This window comes from Capra hircus, chromosome 19, assembly GCF_001704415.2.
Source record: "Capra hircus breed San Clemente chromosome 19, ASM170441v1, whole genome shotgun sequence".
Lineage (NCBI taxonomy): Eukaryota > Metazoa > Chordata > Mammalia > Artiodactyla > Bovidae > Capra > Capra hircus.
In genome coordinates this window covers 41,470,369-41,488,809 of record NC_030826.1, presented here as the reverse complement: position 1 = coordinate 41,488,809, position 18,441 = coordinate 41,470,369, and the positions used below count along the sequence as shown (strand labels likewise).

The following is an 18,441-nucleotide window of genomic DNA, read 5'->3' as shown; positions in this document are numbered from 1 at the left end:
CCTGTTCCCCTTATCTTGATGCCCCCTCCCAACCTGCCACTTCCCCAGCCTGCAGCTAAGCTCCTCTTTGCCCGCTCCAGCCCAGAACTCCCCACCTGAGAAAGAGAAAATGGGGAAAGGTCAAGAAAGAATGCTAGGGTCCCAGGGGGTTCCAGGGTGAGAGATAGGTGCAGAAAACTAGCCAGATGGGGGTTCCAGGGTGAGAGACAGGAGCAGAAAACTAGCCAGATGGAATCATAGCCCCTACATGCTCCCCTGGCATCAGGGCTCTGCAGAAGGGGGGGCCAGTGTGTCAGGGGCCCCCGGGGAGGCGGAAGGGTGCTGTGGCTGAGTGCAGTGAAGGATGAAGGATGAAAGCCTGCCAGCCGGGTTCTGAGTCAGGTCGGGCAGAGGGACACCCTTCCCGTATAAGCCCCAGTTTCCTTTTCTGTAAATGGGGTGGTAATCAACCTTGACCCAGCTGCTGCCTGCTGAGCCCGGTGGGTTTGGGTCCAAGGCAAGATGGGGTCTCGGCGCTTGCTGCCCGCCCTGCTGCCCAGGGGGAGCACCAGCTGTGGCATGGTGAATGGCTGGGAGCAGCCTGGGTTCCAAGCCCACTTGCCCACCAGACACAGGGTCCAAGCAGGTGTGGCTGGGGTGGCAGCTGCCTGGGAGGGCCCGTGACGGTGACGTCCTTCTCATTCCTCTTCTCCGTATTAGGTCATGGGAAAGCGTAGCTGGAGGGCCCGCCTGAATCACAGGTGACGGGCCTGAGACCAGAGACACACACGCAGACGCCCAGCGTGAGGGTTCAGAGAAATGATGCAAAGACCTGACGGTGGGAGGGGAGGGGGCCCACAGCCACCTGGGAGCTGGCGGGCAGCCAGCAGTGATGAAAGCCCAGGGGAATGGAAACAGAGGAGTGAGCCTGTTGTAATCGCTACGCCCACTTGTCAGGGCCTATAAAGGAGGCTGGTGAGCCCTGGCAGTAACAGCATCTTGGGCTTCTCTCCTCTCCAGCCTTCTCTCTCCGTGTCTGCCCGCCACCTGCTGCCACCACCATGACCACCACCATCCGCCACTTCTCCTCCGGCTCCATCAAGGGCTCCTCCGGCCTGGGGGGCATCTCATCCCGCTCCTGCCGCGTGTCTGGCAGCCTGGGTGGTGGCTCCTGCAGGCTGGGGTCTGCCGGTGGCCTGGGCAGTGGCCTTGGAGGCAGCAGCTACTCTAGCTGCTACAGCTTTGGCTCTGGTGGCGGCTATGGCAGTGGTGGCTTTGTCGGCGGTGGCTTTGGAGGTGGCTTTGGAGGTGTCGACGGGCTGCTGGTGGGAGGCGAGAAAGCCACCATGCAGAACCTCAATGACCGCCTGGCCTCCTACCTGGACAAGGTGCGTGCCCTGGAGGAGGCCAACACGGAGCTGGAGCTGAAGATTCGTGATTGGTACCAGAAGCAGGCCCCGGGGCCGGCTCCTGACTACAGCTCCTACTTCAAGACCATCGAGGACCTGCGGAACAAGGTAGGAGCCGTGATGGGAGGGGTTCTCGGTGGGGCACAGCTTCTCCTCCCCTACCATCTGCCCTTGATCAAGGCCTGGAGCCCAGCCTGGGGGCTGCCACAGGGTCTCGGGGAGCCGAGGACAGCTTGGCTCCAGCTTGGCCTCTGGGAGCCCACCTTGGGGCCACTATGTTCTTTTTCAGGACAGTAGCCTGGGCTAGGGACAAGTAGGTCTTGTGGGGCTCCCTGGAGCCTGTTTCCCATCATGGAGCTTTTTACCACCTTGTGTGGTTGTAGGATAAGAAGGATGGAGGCAGGAGGAGGGCTGGGCTCCTGGGGCTGCCGGATACTCAGACATGGCTTTCCTTGGAACAAGAGGGGGATTTAGGGCTATGGTGTCAGGGGTCTGGTGATCTCCTGCTGGCACCTGCTGGGAGGAGGAGGCAGGATAGAGTGGGTGGGACCTCAGGAGGCCACTTCTATGCCTTATTTGGGGATTTTTCTGGCTTCTCCATCTCTCCTGCTGCGCCCTCAAGACGGGCTCAGTAAACTTGGAGCAGGGCTGCCTCCTGGAGCCTGGGGTCAGGGCTTAGCCGGGTCATGACTTCTGATTGAGAAGTACATTTTGGTGAGGGCTCCTTTAGTTTTCCTCTTGCGGGAAGCCTCTCAGGGGCACTGTATCCCAAATTGTAATAGGAGGGAGTTTCTCACATCCATCCTCTTTCCAGGATTAGGGAAGAGCTTCTGCCTGGGGCATCCTCCTATTCTTTTCTGGCTCTCCTGCATTTCGAGCCTGGCACTCCCAGCTGGCTGTCTGCTTTGGTTTAAGGCAGAGTCTGGCAAGGGGGTTCTGTGGGGGGAGGAGGGGAGTATCAGCCATCAGACTCCTGCTGGCCCTGCCTCTGTCACCAACTGTAGAGCAGTAAAGCAGGGAGACAGGGTGGGAAGGGAGCCTTCCTGGAGAAGGTAGCCACATCCTGGCCCCCAGATGGACAGTCTCATCTCAGAATCCTGGTCTGGGTTGAGTTACTCCAACCCAGGGACCTGATCACTCTCCCATCTTCCCAGATCCTCACGGCCACCGTGGACAATGCCAACATCCTGCTTCAGATCGACAATGCCCGCCTGGCTGCTGATGACTTCCGCACCAAGTGAGCCCTGGCCAGGGTCTGGGGAGAAACTGGGGGCAGCCCTCCCTACTGAGGAGCCCAGGCCGCCTCGGTTGCTGATGGAAAGGTCCAGAATCTGAGGGTTAAGGAGTTCACTCTTAGCCCAGGATGCTGCAAAAGCAGCAAATTCTGAAGATCACTGGGCTTAGTCAGGTGATGGAAGAGAGAGAGGGGAGGCAGGAGGCAGAGAGGAGAGGAGTCAGGAAGCCAGGTGGGGTGGGGCCTTGCCCTGCGTTCCTAGGGTCCCAGGGCTGGGAATGGCTTCCACTCCACCCTGTCATTGGAAGAGACTCTGATGCTGGGAAAGATTTGAGGGCTGGAGAAGAAGGGGGCGACTGAGGATGAGATAGTTGGAAGGTGTCACTGACTCAACGGACATGAGTTTGAGGAAACTCTGGGAGATGGTGAAGGACGTGGAAGCCTGGCATGCTGCAGTCCATGGGGTGGCAAAGAGTTGGACATGACTTAGCAACTGAACAAACACCTCCTCAATCATTCAAGGGAAGGGTGCTGGCCAGAACCTGCACTGGCCAGTCCAAGCATCTTGACAGAACTCTCTGGTTCCCTTTGCAGGTTTGAGACAGAGCAGGCCCTGCGTGTGAGCGTGGAGGCCGACACCAACGGCCTGCGCAGGGTGCTGGACGAGCTGACCCTGGCCAGAGCTGACCTGGAGATGCAGATCGAGAACCTCAAGGAGGAGCTGGCCTACCTCCGCAAGAACCACGAGGAGGTGAGGCAGCTGGGGCAGTAGGTCAAAGAGATGTGAGGGGGTGGCAGGGCTCCATTGCTGTGCCAAGGCTGTGCCAAGGCTGTGCCATTGCTGTGACTGGGACAAGCACTCCTACTGTGCAGCAGATTCTGAAGGTCCCTGGGCTTAGTTAGGGGAGGCAGGAGGCAGAGAGGAGAGGAGTCAGAAAGATGGGCAGGGGTGGGGCCTTGCCCTTCGTGGTCTCCGGGCCCCAGGACTGGGATTGGCTTTCACTCCACCCTGCTCATCATTTGAAGGCAGGGTGCTGCCCAGGTGTCCAGGCTGGTTAGCTTAGAGTGTTGCCCTGTCTGCAGAGCCCAGTTCTCCATGCAGGGCAGCCTTCTCCATGTACCACCTTACTTCCCTGCATCTGGGGAGTCTCCCAGGGGCCCACAGAAGCCTCTTATGCCCATCCTGGCCTCCCTCACCAGACAGGAGATAATTGAGGAGGATTCCCAGCTCAAACCCTCCAATATGGACCCTAGGTAGAAGTTTGGAAGTTAGATGGGAGGTTTTGGGGGCTCAGGCCTAAGAATTAAGATTTTATTTTCAGAGAGTCTTCAGTCTAGTGAGGGAGCACAGAATCTATCCTGGGGAACCCCTAGTCTGATATTGGAGGCAAAGCCCACACAGACCAGGTGAACAAAAGTCATTTGGAGGGTCAGAGGGTAGAAGGTGAGCAGAACAAAGGGGACGGGGAGGGGTCTGGAGAGCTTGCCTGGGAAGGTTGGGAGTGAGAGGTCCGAGCGGGGGATACCCACACCCACCACCCCCTCCTCCACAGGAGATGAAAGCCCTTCGAGGACAGGTGGGTGGCGAGATCAACGTGGAGATGGATGCTGCCCCCGGCGTGGACCTGAGCCGCATCCTGAACGAGATGCGTGACCAGTATGAGAAGATGGCCGAGAAGAACCGTAAGGATGCCGAGGACTGGTTCTTCAGCAAGGTGAGGGCTGCTGCAGACCAGAGGTCTCTCCCAGGGCGTGGGGTGCAGGGCCTGAGTCCCCACAGTAAGCCCAGACCCTGGCACCCTGGGTGCCTTAACCCCGGTGAGCTGCACGGACCCCAGGTGTCAGGGTTGCCTGTTGCACTCACAGGCCTTCAGCTTGCCTGAAACTGCGATCTAAGGGGGTCAGGGGAAGTCCCCCTTGGGAATAAAGCCAGAGAATCAAGACCCCAGGAGCTTCCATCTGTCCCTCAAGAAGTTAGGAACCAGTACCACGGGTCTGGCTACTGTCCTGGCTGGTTCTCGAATTTCCTACTCTTGTACCTTCTTCTTGAAGGCATTAGAGGTAAAATTTAACAGCCTCTCAAAGTCTTCTGGGTTTGGGGAGGTGGGAGGCTAATGAGAAGGCGTTGCTTCCGCAGTCAGGTTTGGAAGGAGGCCTGAGAGGCCTAGGCAGGTCAGGAAGGCAGCCATGGTGAGGGGAGTTGGGGGGAGTGGGTGCTCCAGGTGTCTGTCTGGGTCCAGAGTGGACCCTGGGCTGAGCATATGGAGACCATGGGGGTCGCCTTGGAAAAGGGAAGCCAGGCTCATGCTGCCCTGTCCTGTGTCCTGTCTGCAGACAGAGGAACTGAACCGCGAGGTGGCCACCAACAGCGAGCTGGTGCAGAGCGGCAAGAGCGAGATCTCGGAGCTCCGGCGCACCTTGCAGGCCCTGGAGATCGAGCTGCAGTCGCAGCTCAGCATGGTAGGGGCGCTGCCGGGCCTGGTGGGGAGGTGCCCAGGGCTCTGGAGGGGGCCCTGCACACCCTCGCTGATCTGGTCTCTCCTGCTCCCCGCAGAAAGCGTCCCTGGAGGGTAGCCTGGCCGAGACAGAGAACCGCTACTGCGTGCAGCTGTCGCAGATCCAGGGGCTGGTCAGCAGCGTGGAGGAGCAGCTGGCCCAGCTACGCTGCGAGATGGAGCAGCAGAACCAGGAGTACAAGATCCTGCTGGACGTGAAGACGCGGCTGGAGCAGGAGATCGCCACCTACCGCCGCCTGCTGGAGGGCGAGGACGCCCAGTGAGTGGGGGAGCCGGGCCAGGGCTGGGGGCCTGGGGCAGAGCTGTCTCAGACCCACATCTAATCTTTGTTTTTTTTTTTTTTGCAGCCTGACCCAGTACAAGACCAAAGAACGTAAGCATTTTGGTAACCGAGGGCGGGGCTTCATGGGGCAGGCAACCCACCTGCACCTTACTGGGGGAGTGTCCCTAGGAGCTCCAGGAAATGATGGCTGATCCTCAGCAGGGGTGGGGGAAGAGACCTGGGTCCTAATTAGATGAGGGAGACACTGTCTGGTTCCATGGGGGCGGGGCAGGAAAAGGCCCTTACCTTGGAGATCCTAGGCTGAGGAAAGAGATGTGGTCCCAGCTCTGAGACTCTCATTGATAGGCACATGGTCTCACTCTCTTTGCTCCTGGGACCTTATGGATGAGTAAAAGCAGTCTCATGTCTGGAGTCTTTTGTCTGGTGGCAGAAAGGGACTTGATCCTTGTCCTCCAGATCCCAGTCTGATAAGGAAGATAAGGTCCCAGCCCTGGGGTCTCTAGTCTAAGGGAGGTGATGGGGACCAGGGTCTTGTCTTGGAGATCCTTGTCTGAAGGGGGCAAAATCCATGTCCTGGAGACTGCAGAGAAATGGAATCAGACTCCATTTCAGACTAGCATCTGATCTGCGCAGTCTTCCTCTTGCAGAGGGTCAGAATCAAACCATTTGGGAGGTGGGACTCACCCAGGGGCACCAGCAAGGAACAGGGTGGGAAGGAGGGAGGGGTAGGGTCAGAGGGGGCACGTGTTGGGGTGTGATGTTGAGGGGCCAGCAGAGGCGTGGACACAGGTAGCCGTGGTGGGAAGAGCTGGCTCTGCTCAGGGGGCTGGGGCTGGGCCCCCACTCACCCCGGGTGTCTGTCTCCTGCAGCCGTGACCACGCGCCAGGTGCGCACCATTGTGGAGGAGGTGCAGGATGGCAGGGTCATCTCCAGCCGCGAGCAGGTCCACCAGACCACCCACTGAGGACTCTCCCCCACCAGCCCCCTGGGGCTCCCCATTGGCTGTGCAGCCTCCAGCCTCCCCAGCCTCAGCCCCCCAGCTTCAGTCCCTTTCCTGTTCTCACTCCCTGACCAATAAAGCTTGTCGACTGAAACACAGGATGCTTCCTATTTGTGGCCAGTGAGGACCCTGGTGAGGAAGGGGTGAAGGGTATGGGGGAAATGGGGGCGGGGAGAGCTGTCCGTGGATACCTACTGTTGTCGACTTGGAGGACAAGGGTCATCTTAGAACAGGGGTGAAGACTAGATCTGGGCAGAGCTTGGAGGGGGGGTTGCTTTGTGCCTCCCAAGTGCTGATGACCCCAGGGAGGGTGGTCCAGGCAGTGACCCCAGGGAGGGTGGTCCAGGCAGCGCCAGACCCAGAGTGAGGTCAGCGTGTCAGGAGGATGTCTTAGGTGTCCTCTTCTTGCCCCATAATTGGGTCCATGACCTTGAGCAGTGCCTTCCCCTCATGGAGACTCATTTTCTCCTCCCTAAATGGACAAGAAGATCTCAGGAGCCAGAGGCCCGAGGGGTGACACGTCCAGCCAGTGGGCTGTGTCCTCCTCTTAGAGGGGACGAGGTGGCGGGGGAGGTTGGGGAAGAGAGGCAGGCCAGGACAGGAATCAGGATCCTCCTGAGAGAGGCACCAGGACTGAAGGTGGGTGGGTGGAACCAAATGCTTCCGTTGCCTCAACACCAGGAATCTGAGACCTGCGCTTCCAGAAAAGGCAGGTGTGGGAGAGAGGGCGGGGCCTCTTCCAGGAATGTCTCCTCAAACAGTCAGCTGAGGATGGGGCGTTCAGGGGAGGTGGTACCCTAGGAGCAGCACCGCCCTCCCTGCCCTTTGTCCCCTCCTGGTTCCAGCAGCTTGGAGGTCAGGGGAAGCTGCCTCCTGGGGAAGGGGGAGGGGCCGTCCTGCCCATCTGCTCTAACACCCTCCAGCCCAGCCCTTCTCGCTCAGCCAGCAGGGGAGGAGCCCCAGAAGTCTTCCTTTGAGTAAATCTGAAAACCACTGGGCCCGGTGGGTCTGATTTCCCGGTATTCTTAAGAAGTCGGGGTGGGTGGAAGGATTAATGAGAGGAGGGATGCCCCCATCCTAGTTCACAGACAGGCCTGGACTCTCTGCTGCTGCAGAGTCACACAGACCCCTCCAAATACCTGCTCTCCCGGATGCCTGGAGACTGAGGCAGGGAGGGGGCAGGAGCAGCCAGAGCCCCCAGTGGTGGGGGTTTGGGACCAGAGGGAGAGGGGGCGGGAGGAGCAGGCGGGGCAGTGGCACGGGAGCGATCTATGAAGTGGGCAGCGGGGTGTGAGGACTTGGAGCAGATCCCAGGCACTCTCTGTATCTCAGAAGTAGCAGTGAAGAAGGGGCTAGATGAGCCCCTGGCCCGCGGCCCTTCCTGTCCTGACCCCACGGACACGGAGGACAGTGAGTTCCCTTCCACGGGCTGGTGTCCAGGGCATGCGTCTGCAGAGGCAACCGCAGGACTCCAGCAGGCTTGGAGTGTGGGCTGGCGTCTGTCCGTTGCCTGGGCAGCAGTCCCGGTAGGGATGAGGGCGGGAGGGAGGAGGCGCTGAACCCACCTGGCCCCCAACCATACATCCGGCTGCAACCAGAAGAACCAGCCCTGGGCCGGATGGCTCATCGCGAGGTGATCTCATTTACCTGAACAACAGTCTCAGGAAGCGCGAAGAGGCGCCCCATTGAGTGGATGGAGACACTGAGGTTCTGAGGAGCAGTGACTCAGCCCCTGTCCAGAGCCTGGTGTGTCAGGGGTGGAGCGGGGCGCAGGAGGGGCGGGGCTGTGCTGGGAAGGGCGGCCAGAGCCCCACCCCCTGCCCAACCCCAGGCTCTTGGGCGGGGCCCCTGTCTCTCCGCAGACTCTGGAGGTCCACTCTTACTGATGGGCCGAGTGAGGAGGGGTCAGAGTGTGGGGCGGGTCAGAGTGTGGGGCTGGCCAGAGGCAGACCCCGACTTCACCCTTCTGCGGGGGAAGAAGCCCCTGCCCACACAGTGAGTGGGTGGGTGGGTGGTCGGGAGGCCACAGTGGGGGAGCGGCCAGATGTTCCCGGCTGCCCCAGGAAGGCAGTGGCTTCAGTGCTGGGGTTGGGGGTCCTTGGGACAGAGTGCTGGGCCCAGAGAGGAAATGCTGGCCCTTTCCAGGAATGCTCAGCCCAGGCCTGGGCAGGAGGGGGCAGCAGGGAGGAGTGACTGGGGGTGAGGGCCCATGGTCCTGGGGACACTGTTTGGCTTTGTCCAGGCACGCCAAGCTGACCTAGGCTGCTGGGGCGTGTGCAGGCAGTGGGATCGGGGGACTCACAGTCTGTCCACACCCACACTCCTGCCCACTGCCGCACGGAATGTTTCAGCGAGCCGGCTGTACCTACCCTTGGTGCCGCCTTCTCTAGGATGTCCACATGCACGGGATTCCCAGGATGGGGCAGGGCCGGTGGTGGCCAGTCCCTGTGACTCTGCCTTCACACACCCACACCTGGAAGGGTGCCCTGGCAGCACTTCTGCTGAGAAATGACACGGCAGTCACACGGTCCGCAGTGCACTGTGTCGCTCTGTGCCTGGGTCTGCACTGGGCACAGGGGAAGGAAGAGACCCAGGCCCTGGCCTGGGAGGACCCTGAGCGACCTGGAGGGAGCCCAGTCTATGGGTGGTGAACCGGGCACAGTGGCCGGCCTGACACTTCCCTCAGCCCTTGGGAACTGCTGTCTTCTGCACCGGCCAGGCTGTCGGGGGCTGAGGGGAACAGAGGGACAGAGCCAGGACAGTTCTGCCTCTTGGCAGAGCGCAGGCGGTCACCCAGCCTGATCCAGCCACAGGCTCCCCTGAGGGCCTCTTGGTTTTGCAGCCATCCTGAGGGGCTGTGAGAACAATCCCTGGGGAAGGGGGCCATGAAACATGGCGGGAAGACCACAAAAGGCAAATCAGTTGCTCACAGACTTACCCAGATCCTGGGACCAGTCATGGGGCCGGAGCCTGCATCTAGGCTATTTGTTCCCTCCCAGAGAGCCACCCCCTCCCTGCAGGCCCCCTGCACCCCATCATAGCCTGAACACTTAGTGTTAGCATCACCTCTAGCTTCTCCAGACGTCCTGCTTTGAGGGCCTCTCTGTCTTGTTCTTGGCATCTGAGTGTCCACACAGTGTGTGGCACATAGTATGTGTTTTATAAATACCTGTGGGTAAATGCAGTGATAGCCACCACTCTGTGCAAGCTTCTTTATTGATTTCACCGCTATGTGCCTGTGAAGTAGTGCTGCTATTCCCTTTTCCCAGAGAAGGAAACTGAGGCTCAGAGGGGAGGAGTGACTTGCCCAGTATCTGGCCCCTCCTTGCCCAGCTCCAGCCTGCTCTGTCCTGGCTTGTTTGGGCTCCTCTCTTTCTTCATTCTGACCTGAAGCCTGTGGCTCTGGCTGCCAGCAGGGGCTGGGAGCTCTCTTCCTCTCCCCCACTCCCCCCCACCCAGAATCTCATTCCCCTCTCCCCGCCACCCAGAATCTCATTCCCCCTCCCCCCCCCAATCTCATTCCCCCCTCCCACCCACCCGGAATCTCATTCCCCCCTCCCCTAGCTGCCTCTTGCTCCCTAGCCTGGCTGGTCACTGGAATCCCCTGGGATCTTGTAAAAAACGTCCTCATCATCAGGTTTATCCAGCCCAGTGCTGATGAACTGGGTCATAGCAGGGCCCGGGAATCTGTATGGAGACTCTCGTGACCAGTCAGGTTTGGGAATCACTGCAAGCTGAGTCGTGGCATTGTGTGCTAAATTGCTTCAATCCCTTTCTGACTCTCTGTGACACATTGGACTATAGCTCGCCTGGTTCCTCTGTCCATGGGATTCTCCAGGCACGGATATTGGAGTGGGTTGTCATGCCCTCCTCCTGGGGAATCTTCCCAACCCAGGGACTGAACCTGTGTCTCTTACGTCTCCTGCATTGGCAGGCGGGTTCTTTACCACTAACGCCACCTGTGAAGCATGGCATTGGCCAGTGATATTCCCTGGCCAAGTCAGGTGTGTGTTGCTACCTGGGATGGGGCTGGACCGAGGAGAGAGGAAAGAGACCTGGGTGGAGGAGGGGATGGCAGTCTGCGCTCTGCGCTGACCAGGCCTGGTGATTCTGGCTCTTGCCAACCTTGGGGCAGGTATGCCTCACTGGCACCGAGGAAATGCCAGCTGCATGCTACAGGCCCAGCGTCCCATGTTTCCTGCTGTACCGGGCTGTATTCCCGACCTTAATTTTTCTTTCCAGGGTCAAATGATAAGTTTGACCAGTTCAGAGACCATGACGACGTCACTCTCCTCCCCTCCGCACCCCAAATGCGTGGTGGGTTCTCGGTCTGAGGTGTTGACTGAAGTGGTCTGATGGGTTGGTTGGCAGCTTCCTGAAGCTTCTCAGCCCACGCAGGTCCCCGATCTCCAGGGCAGGACCTGGTGTGTAATCCCATCCCCCTGACTCATCCAGGATGGGGGTGGAGGGGAGGGCTGGTAATCTGGTGAGAAGGGAGGTGGAGGGCATGTGGGGCAGGTGAGGGGTTGCAGAGAAGAAGAGACCCCTGGGAGAGCCAGTGTGGGCCTGGGTCAGGGTGCCGAACCTCGGTCCAGTCTCTGCTTCTCTGCTCTTTCTGGTTGGCGCTTGGTGGTCTTTGGTGACCTCGAATGCTGTTTCCAGTTCTGAAGGTGATGAGTCTGATTGGACCTGAACTCCAGGCCCGTGCTGATGCCGGCAATGGTAAGATATCTGTCCAAGATTCCAAAGTCCCTTTTGCCCATTTTGGGGGTTGGGGGAATGGAACAGTAAGTTCCCTCTCCCAGGCCTGGCCCTGAAGGCATGTGTTGGGTACCAGCTCTGCTCATCTCTCTGGGCCTTGTGCCTACAGGTGAGGGGAGTGATGCGGCAGAAGCAAAGCCCTGGTTACGCTGAGACAGACTTTCCTGCCCCAAGGTTCAAGGTGGTATCGCTCAGGGCTCAGGCTGAGACAAGCCCTCTCTGCCTCTTCTCACCTCCACAGAGGCACTTCAGAGCAAGAACAGTGGCCACCCCCTAGGGCACCTCAGGGGGGCCTCTGTGTTGGAGTCCAGACCCCCCCAGTCTTGCCTTTAGCCCCCAGGCCAAGGTCATGCCCACTGGGCAGAGCTCATTCCAGGCACCTTGGGGAGGCAGATGGTAATGGACACACCTGGTCCCCACTCGCAGGGCATTTGTGGGAATGTGGAGACATTCCAAGCACCAGGGTCTCATCCTGGCTGTGCAGCTCAGTGACTTTGGGCAAATCACCATTTCTCTGGCTCTCCCTCTCTCTTCCTCACTTCACAGAGTTGACTCAAGACAATGGTGTTTATTGGAGGGGCATAGAGAGAGTGGTTTAGGATGGTGGAAAGGGTTTGGGCTGGGCGAGCAGACAGACAGGGTTTTGAGCCCTAGGTCTTGAAAAGTCCACTTCCCCTTCCAGGTCCATCATCTGTGAACTGGTGGCAGGAACAGGGCTCCTCACAGGACCATGTGGCATACGATACATATGATATCTCCATACGATGCCCGAGCCCTGGTCAGTGTGGCAAGTGACCAGAGATCCACCTTCCCTGTCTCCTTTGACTGAGCGAATGGAGTTGCCAAGTTAAACCTAGAATCTGTGGGCAGTCCAGAGAAAACTGTTCGAATCTGAGCTGCGGATGTAATGTCGGGGCTTGGAAGCCTGTGGTGGGGGTCGGGGTCATAGGTGGTACCAGCAGCAGAGTGGGGACTCCTTCCCAGTGGAGTTTTTGGTGGGTACCCATGACTAGGTGAAGCAAGGCATTGGTGGAGGGGTGCTGCTCAAAGGGTGGGAGTGCGAGGGGGCAGAGGGGAGGGCCAGGGGGAGGGAGGGAGGTACCAGAGGATGGAGGTAGGTGAGAAAGGGCAGGTTAGGGGTAGCTGGGCTGGAAGGAAGGAAGGGGAGACGGGAGGGGAGCAGGGGTGGCCACTGGGGAGGGGCCAGCAGGGTCTTTCATGCATGTTCCTTTGTGGCTAGTGGTATGTCTTCCCCTTTCACAGATGAGAAAACTGAGGCCCCGAGGCTCATAGACCAAAGGATTGCCTATGCCATGTAGCTTGTCAGGGCAGGGATTCAAGCTGCCATGTACTGGTTTCATGGTACACACCACTTCTAGGAGGTCCTGGGGACTCATAAGCAACCCCTGAAACTGAAATTGAATCCAGTAAGGGAAAGAGGCATAGAATTTTTAGAACTAGAAAGAACTTTGAGATTGCCCAGTCCAACCTTGTCACTTTACTGAGGGCAAACAGCAGCTCATAGAAGGAATTTGGTCACACAGCGAGCACAGCAGAGCAGGGCCATGAACCCAGCTCTCCTGTCCACAGCCAGGATGCCACAGCTGTCTTCTGAGACAGCCCCTGGACAGTGTCACTGAGGCCGTTCATCCAAGGCTGTCACCATGGGGCAGGGAGTCCTTCCATGGCCTGACTCACTACCCGGGGACGCAGTCACCACAGAGTCGCCTGTGCCAGGGCACTGCTGGCCCCTCAGGCTCTAGGAACGGGAACCAGATTCTTGTCGCCTAGCCTGAGTCACCACCGACTCGAGTTGGTGTGTGTTCTCTTGGCTCCACCCACCCCCCCCCAAAAAAAAGCTGGGTGGGAACTCAGCGCAGAACAGAGTGAAGTGCATCGACCCTGGGCTGAATAATCCAGAGAGGGGCGTTGGATGGGACCCGGAGCGATGAGATCTGGAGGGGAGCCCCGCCTTCCTCACGTGCATGTAAATGTTCCTGTTGGTCGAGGCCTCAGCGTCCTCTCGGCCTCCCTGAGCTCCTCGCTCTCCTTGCTTCTCGCCATGACCACCTGCAGCCGCCAGCTCACCTCCTCCAGCTCCGTGAAGGCCTCCAGCCACATCGATGGTGGCTCCAGGTCCTGTCCGGAAGCTCCTGCCAGGCCTCCAGCGCCTATGGGGGCCTGTCCGTATCCTGCTCCCCTTGCTGCTCCTCCGGGGGTGTCTGCGGGCTGGGGGGTGGCTATGGCGGTGGCTTCAGCAACAGCAGCAGCCTTGGAGGGGCTCTGTGTGGCAGCTTGGTTGGAGGATATGGGGGTGGCCTTGGTGTAGGCTACAGTGGTGGCGATGGTAGCCTCCTCCCTGACAATGAGAAGATCACCATGCAGAACCTGAATGGCCGTCTGGCCTCCTACCTGGGCAAAGTGCACGCCCTGGAGGAGGCCAACAGGGAGCTGGAGACGAAGACCCATGACTGGTACCAGAGTCAGGGGCCCAGGCCCGCCCGTGACTATAGCTCCTATTTCAAGACCATTGAGGATCTGAGGAACAAGGTGGGTTGGCCAGGTGGGTGGCTCTGGTGGTGGAGAGTTGATAGAGATCATGGCTGCAGTGGCCCTTAGAACGCTTGCTAGTGTCTCCATTGTACAAAGAGGGAGACTGAAGCCTGCTTTTGAGGAGTGACTACAGGCCACTTAGAATTGGTGGCAGAGGGTCCTTTTTCAGCATCAGGGTGTCTGAGCTGGGCTGGTACCCTGAGTCTCTTACTCCATGCAAGCATTTCTTTGGATTCAGCTTCTCTCAGGCTTGGGCCCAGGATGCAGTGGGGGATATGTGGTTGTATCACCCCTGCACACTGCGCTCAGTGGAGAAGGCACCTGAGGCTGACTGGGGGTCTGACCTACCAGCTAGACAACTCTCAAGATTGGGGAGGCTGCTGTTCACTTCTGAACAGTGGGGCCTTGGCTAACTAGCCCTGTCCTTCACCCCCTCTGCAGATTATCGAGGCCACCATAGAGAATGCACAGCCCCTTCTGCAGATGACAACGCAAGGCTGGCAGCGGATGACTTCAGGACCAAGTGAGCAGAGGGCGAGCAGTGGGGTTGTCCAGACAGGAGGATCAGCAGGTCTTGAGCCTCAGAAGCCTCATGATGGACCTTGAGGCCTTGACCTTTGTCTTGCCAGGTATGAGCATGAGCTGACCCTGTGCCAGAGAGTGGAGGCCGACATCAATGGCCTGCACAGGGTGCTGGACGAGCTGACTCTGGCCAGGACTGACCTGGAGATGCAGGTCGAAGGCCTGAAGGAGGAGCTGGCCTACCTGAAGAAGAACCACGAGGAGGTAAGGTTGCTGCTGGTGGAGTGAGGCAGGTCCGGTGGGGTTGCAAATGCACCTGGGGCCAGGGAAGGGGTAAGCTGAGCACCTCCTCGCATCCCTTCCTAGGAGATGCTTGCCTTGCAGAATCAGATTGGTGGGGACGTCAGTGTGGAGATGGACGCCGCCTCCAGTGTAGACCTGAGCCGCGTCCTGAATGAGATGCGTGACCAGTATGATAGCAGACAGAAACTGCAGGGACGCCAAGGCCTGGTTCCTGAGCAAGGTGGGACATGGGTCCTCGGCCCTTCTGCTGGACTTCCCAGCCAGGGGGCCTCTGGAGCACTCTATACCTTCTGTTCTTTCCTGTCTCAGTCTGAGGAGCTGAACAAAGAAGCGGCCTTTAACAGCGAGCTGATGCAGAAGAGCCACAGTGAGCTGAATGAGCTCCGGCGGGTGCTCCAGGGCCTGGAAGTTGAGCTGCGGTCCCAGCTCTGCATGGTGAGAAGGACCAGGAGGGCACAGCCCCAGCCTCCAAATCGCCAGCAATGGCGCCACCCCCTGTAATGGAACCTTACCACTGCACGGTTCCTCCTCTTTTTCCAGGAGTAGGTTGGAGGGATCACTGCACCCATTATATAGACAGAGAAATTAAAGCCCAGAACCAACCCTGGAATAAATTTTCTCCACGTTGTCTGGCTCATCAGCAGCCCAGCTGAAGTAAAAATCCATGCACCTCTCAGGACACGTGCCCAGAGACCTAGGGGGTCAGCAATGATCACCTCTGTTGACTCTCTCTCTCCCTCCCGTTCACAGAAAGCATCCCTGGAGAAAAGCCTGGAGGAGACCCAACACCGCTACTGCCTGCAGCTGGCCCAGATCCAGGAGCGGATCAGCAGCGTGGAGGAGCAGCTGGCACAGCTGCACTGCGAGATGGAGCCGCAGAACCAGGAGTACAAGATCCTGCTGGACGTGAAGGCGTGGCTGGAGCAGGAGATCGCCACCTACCGCCGCCTGCTGGAGGGCGAGGACACCCAGTGAGTGCCTGGAACCCTGTCCTGCCCCCAGACCCTTCAGCCCCACCCCTGCTGCTCCCAGCACACCTGACTGCTCTGCCTTTTCTCCCGCACAGCCTCTCCTCCCAGAAACCATCCGGCCAAAACTATGCTTCCTGAGAAGGTAAGGCTCCTGAGGGTCCCGGCCACCCTTGAGCCCCTGGCCCTCCCAGCACCCTTCTCACCTCCTCTCCTCTCTCCCACAGTCTTCACCTCCTTCTTCCCGTCCTCCTCTGGTCGGCTGACCCAGTCCATCCTCAAGGAAGAGGGCTCGTCCGGCTTCTGCCCTGGCCAGAGCTCCAAGCCCTGAGCAGCTTCTCCAGGAGCCTCCTGCCTGCCCTCCCACCTGCCCACCCACCAGCTTCACTGCCCAAAGGCCCGAGTCTGGCCCCTGCTCCCCCGCTATGCGGCTCCCAGCTGTCTTCCCTTCCTCTCTGCTGGTGGTGGGCTAATAAAGCTGAATTTCTAGTTGATGCAACAATTCTGTGTGGTCTCCATTCTTGAAGGGGGGCTGGAGGGGGTTGGAGGTGCCTCCAAGGAATCTTCTGGGGCCTGACAGCCTGAGGGAGGAAGGAAAGAGCCAAGTGAAAGAGCTTGCACATTGTTCCTAGACGCCCTCTGGGCTGTTGTGGGGTGGGAGTGGGAGTTGGGACGCAGGCCGGGGGCTGGCTCGCTCATGTTGCTGGGTGCTGAGTGAGGGTTTTACAGCAGCCCTTTCCTCCCACTGTCTCCCAGCAACTCGGTGAGCTGGCTGTAGTCAGGCCCATCTTGGAGAGTAAAGTCACACAGACACTAAGTGGCATGACTGTGGCTCAGGTCTGTTCGACTGCAAAGACCATCTTTCTTTTATATGGCTCTATCTTTTTAGGTATTTTAACCCAAAGACTCCCACATTTGAGCTCCTAACTCTACCCCTTGGCTCCTCACCTTTGCGTCCCAGGATCTTGGTGTTGGATGGTAGAGGGTGAGACTTCTGTCTTGGGGGTGGTGTCCATGGTTAAGACTGAATTTTTCTTCTTCCAATCTGCTTCCCCTCATCACTCCTATTAACTCTCTTCTCTCCCTCATTCCCCTCAGCTAGTGAACTGAGTGCTGATGAGTCCCCTAGAAGTATCTGTCACCCATGCCCTCCCATTCATCCCCACAACCACCGCCACCTTCCTTTCTCCCTGGAGCTAGGCCTCTTGCTGTTCATCTCTCCCACTCTCATTTCTACCTAAGGACCTTTCATTCTTTTTTTTTTTTTTTAAAGTATTTATTTATTTGGGCTTCCCTGGTGGTTCAGATGGTAAAGATCTGCTTGCAGTGCAGGGGCCCTGAGTTCAATCCCTGGGTTGGGAAGATCCCCTGGAGAAGGGAATGGCTACCCACTCCGGTATTCCTGCCTGGAGAATTCCATGGACTGAGGAGTCTGCTGGGTCACAGTCTGCGGGGTCGCAGAGAGTGGGACATGACTGATCGATGAACACTTTCACTCTCATTTATTTGGCTTTGTCGGGTCTTAGTTATGTATGGGCTTACTTGCTCCTCGTCTTGTGAGATCTTAGTTCCCTGTCCAGGGATTAAAGCCGCATACCCCACACTGTAAGGCAGATTTCCAACCACTGGACCACCAGGGAAGTCCCCCCAGTGACCATTCTAATGAGAATGTGGGCAGGATAAAACATGAGGATGTGATCAGGACCCCTCTGTTCAACCATTCTTGATGTTCCCTCTCCCCTGGGACACTTGGCCATCCTGTCTCAACCCACCAAGGTGTCTCCCTCACCCCCTACACTTTACCCCTTGAATTCACCCTACCTGGCTGTTGAGGTGTACCATCCTCTCACTTGCCATGATGCCTCTCATATTTTAAAATTGTAATGAAAAAAAAATCAAACATGGGAATTCCCTGGCGGTCCAGTGGTTAGCACTCAGTACTTTCACTGCTGGGGCCTGGGCCTTCAATCCCTGGCTGGGGAACTAAGATCCCACAGGCCATGAGATGTGGCCAAAAATAACCCCAAAATGAACCAAAAAATCAAAGTTATGTCTGCATATCATCATTAGATTTTTATGAAAAGAGCGGTCCCCAGGCTGACATCCCCAGGTGTCACACACCTCTTTTACCACCTCCCACTTTCAAGTTTTAGCTCTTAATTATTTGCCTCCTTATTTCTAAATACCAGGTGATACCACATCCTTGATCTCTTTGATCATCCTTGATCTCCTTGATCTCTTTCAGTTTTAGATTTCTTTTTTAAAAATTGAAGTATAGTTGATTTACAATGTTGCATTAGTTTCTGGTGTACAGTAAAGAGATTCATATCTATATATCCATATATGTATTGATATATTCTTTGCATACTCTTTTCCATTATGGCTTAGTCCAGGCTATTGAATACAGTTCCCTGAGCTGTAAGAATGACCTTGTTTATCTATTTTACAGGTAGTGGTTTGTATTTACTAATTTCATACTCCTCTGCCCTGTTCCCCTGTGGTAGCCATAAGTTTGTTCCCTATGTCTGTGAGTCTGTTTCTGTTTTGTAAATAAGTTCATTTGTGTCGTCTATTTAGCATCCACGTTATAAGTGATATCATGCGGTACTAGTCTTTATTTATCTGACTCACTTCACTTAGTGTGCTAATCTCTATGTCCATCCATCTTTCTGCAAATGGCATTATTTCATTCTTTTTTATGGCTGAGTAGCATTCCATCATATATATGCACCAAATCATCTTTCATTAGTCTGTTGATGAACATTTAGGTTGCTTCCCTGTCTTGGCTATTGTGAATAGTGCTGCTATGAACATAGAGGTGCATGTATTTTTTTGAATTCCAGTTTTCTCTGGATATATGCCCAGGAATGGGATTGCTGATCATATAACAATTCTATTTTTTTGTTTTTTAA

At 57.3% G+C, this 18,441-nt stretch overlaps 2 protein-coding genes and 1 long non-coding RNA gene across 3 annotated transcripts; all 3 read left to right on the top strand.

Moving 5' to 3' along the window:
- LOC102177275 (keratin, type I cytoskeletal 17) lies at positions 759 to 6,520 on the top strand. Its single transcript, XM_018065055.1, has 8 exons — positions 759 to 1,496; positions 2,543 to 2,625; positions 3,217 to 3,373; positions 4,176 to 4,337; positions 4,957 to 5,082; positions 5,177 to 5,397; positions 5,486 to 5,511; positions 6,292 to 6,520. The coding sequence occupies exons 1-8, from the start codon at positions 1,041 to 1,043 to the stop codon at positions 6,384 to 6,386; spliced, it is 1,326 nt and encodes a 441-aa protein (XP_017920544.1). The 5' UTR covers positions 759 to 1,040; the 3' UTR covers positions 6,387 to 6,520.
- LOC102177924 lies at positions 10,671 to 12,219 on the top strand. Its single transcript, XR_310809.3, has 3 exons — positions 10,671 to 10,846; positions 11,085 to 11,144; positions 11,866 to 12,219. It is a non-coding gene; the product is annotated as an uncharacterized LOC102177924 (long non-coding RNA).
- Positions 12,325 to 16,022, top strand: LOC102180424 (keratin, type I cytoskeletal 16). Its single transcript, XM_013972083.2, is given in 11 exon segments — positions 12,325 to 13,312; positions 13,315 to 13,733; positions 14,178 to 14,217; positions 14,220 to 14,259; positions 14,366 to 14,522; positions 14,625 to 14,734; positions 14,736 to 14,781; positions 14,871 to 14,996; positions 15,312 to 15,532; positions 15,628 to 15,674; positions 15,757 to 16,022. Coding segments are annotated over 11 exon segments (1,506 nt in total). The 5' UTR covers positions 12,325 to 13,116; the 3' UTR covers positions 15,861 to 16,022.

Coding starts and splice junctions, on each gene's coding strand:
- LOC102177275 (XM_018065055.1), top strand. CDS start 1,041: ATGACCACCACCATCCGCCACTTCTCCTCCGGCTCCATCAAGGGCTCC. Junction 1,497..2,542: donor TCGAGGACCTGCGGAACAAG/GTAGGAGCCGTG, acceptor CCATCTTCCCAG/ATCCTCACGGCCACCGTGGA. Junction 2,626..3,216: donor GCTGATGACTTCCGCACCAA/GTGAGCCCTGGC, acceptor TTCCCTTTGCAG/GTTTGAGACAGAGCAGGCCC.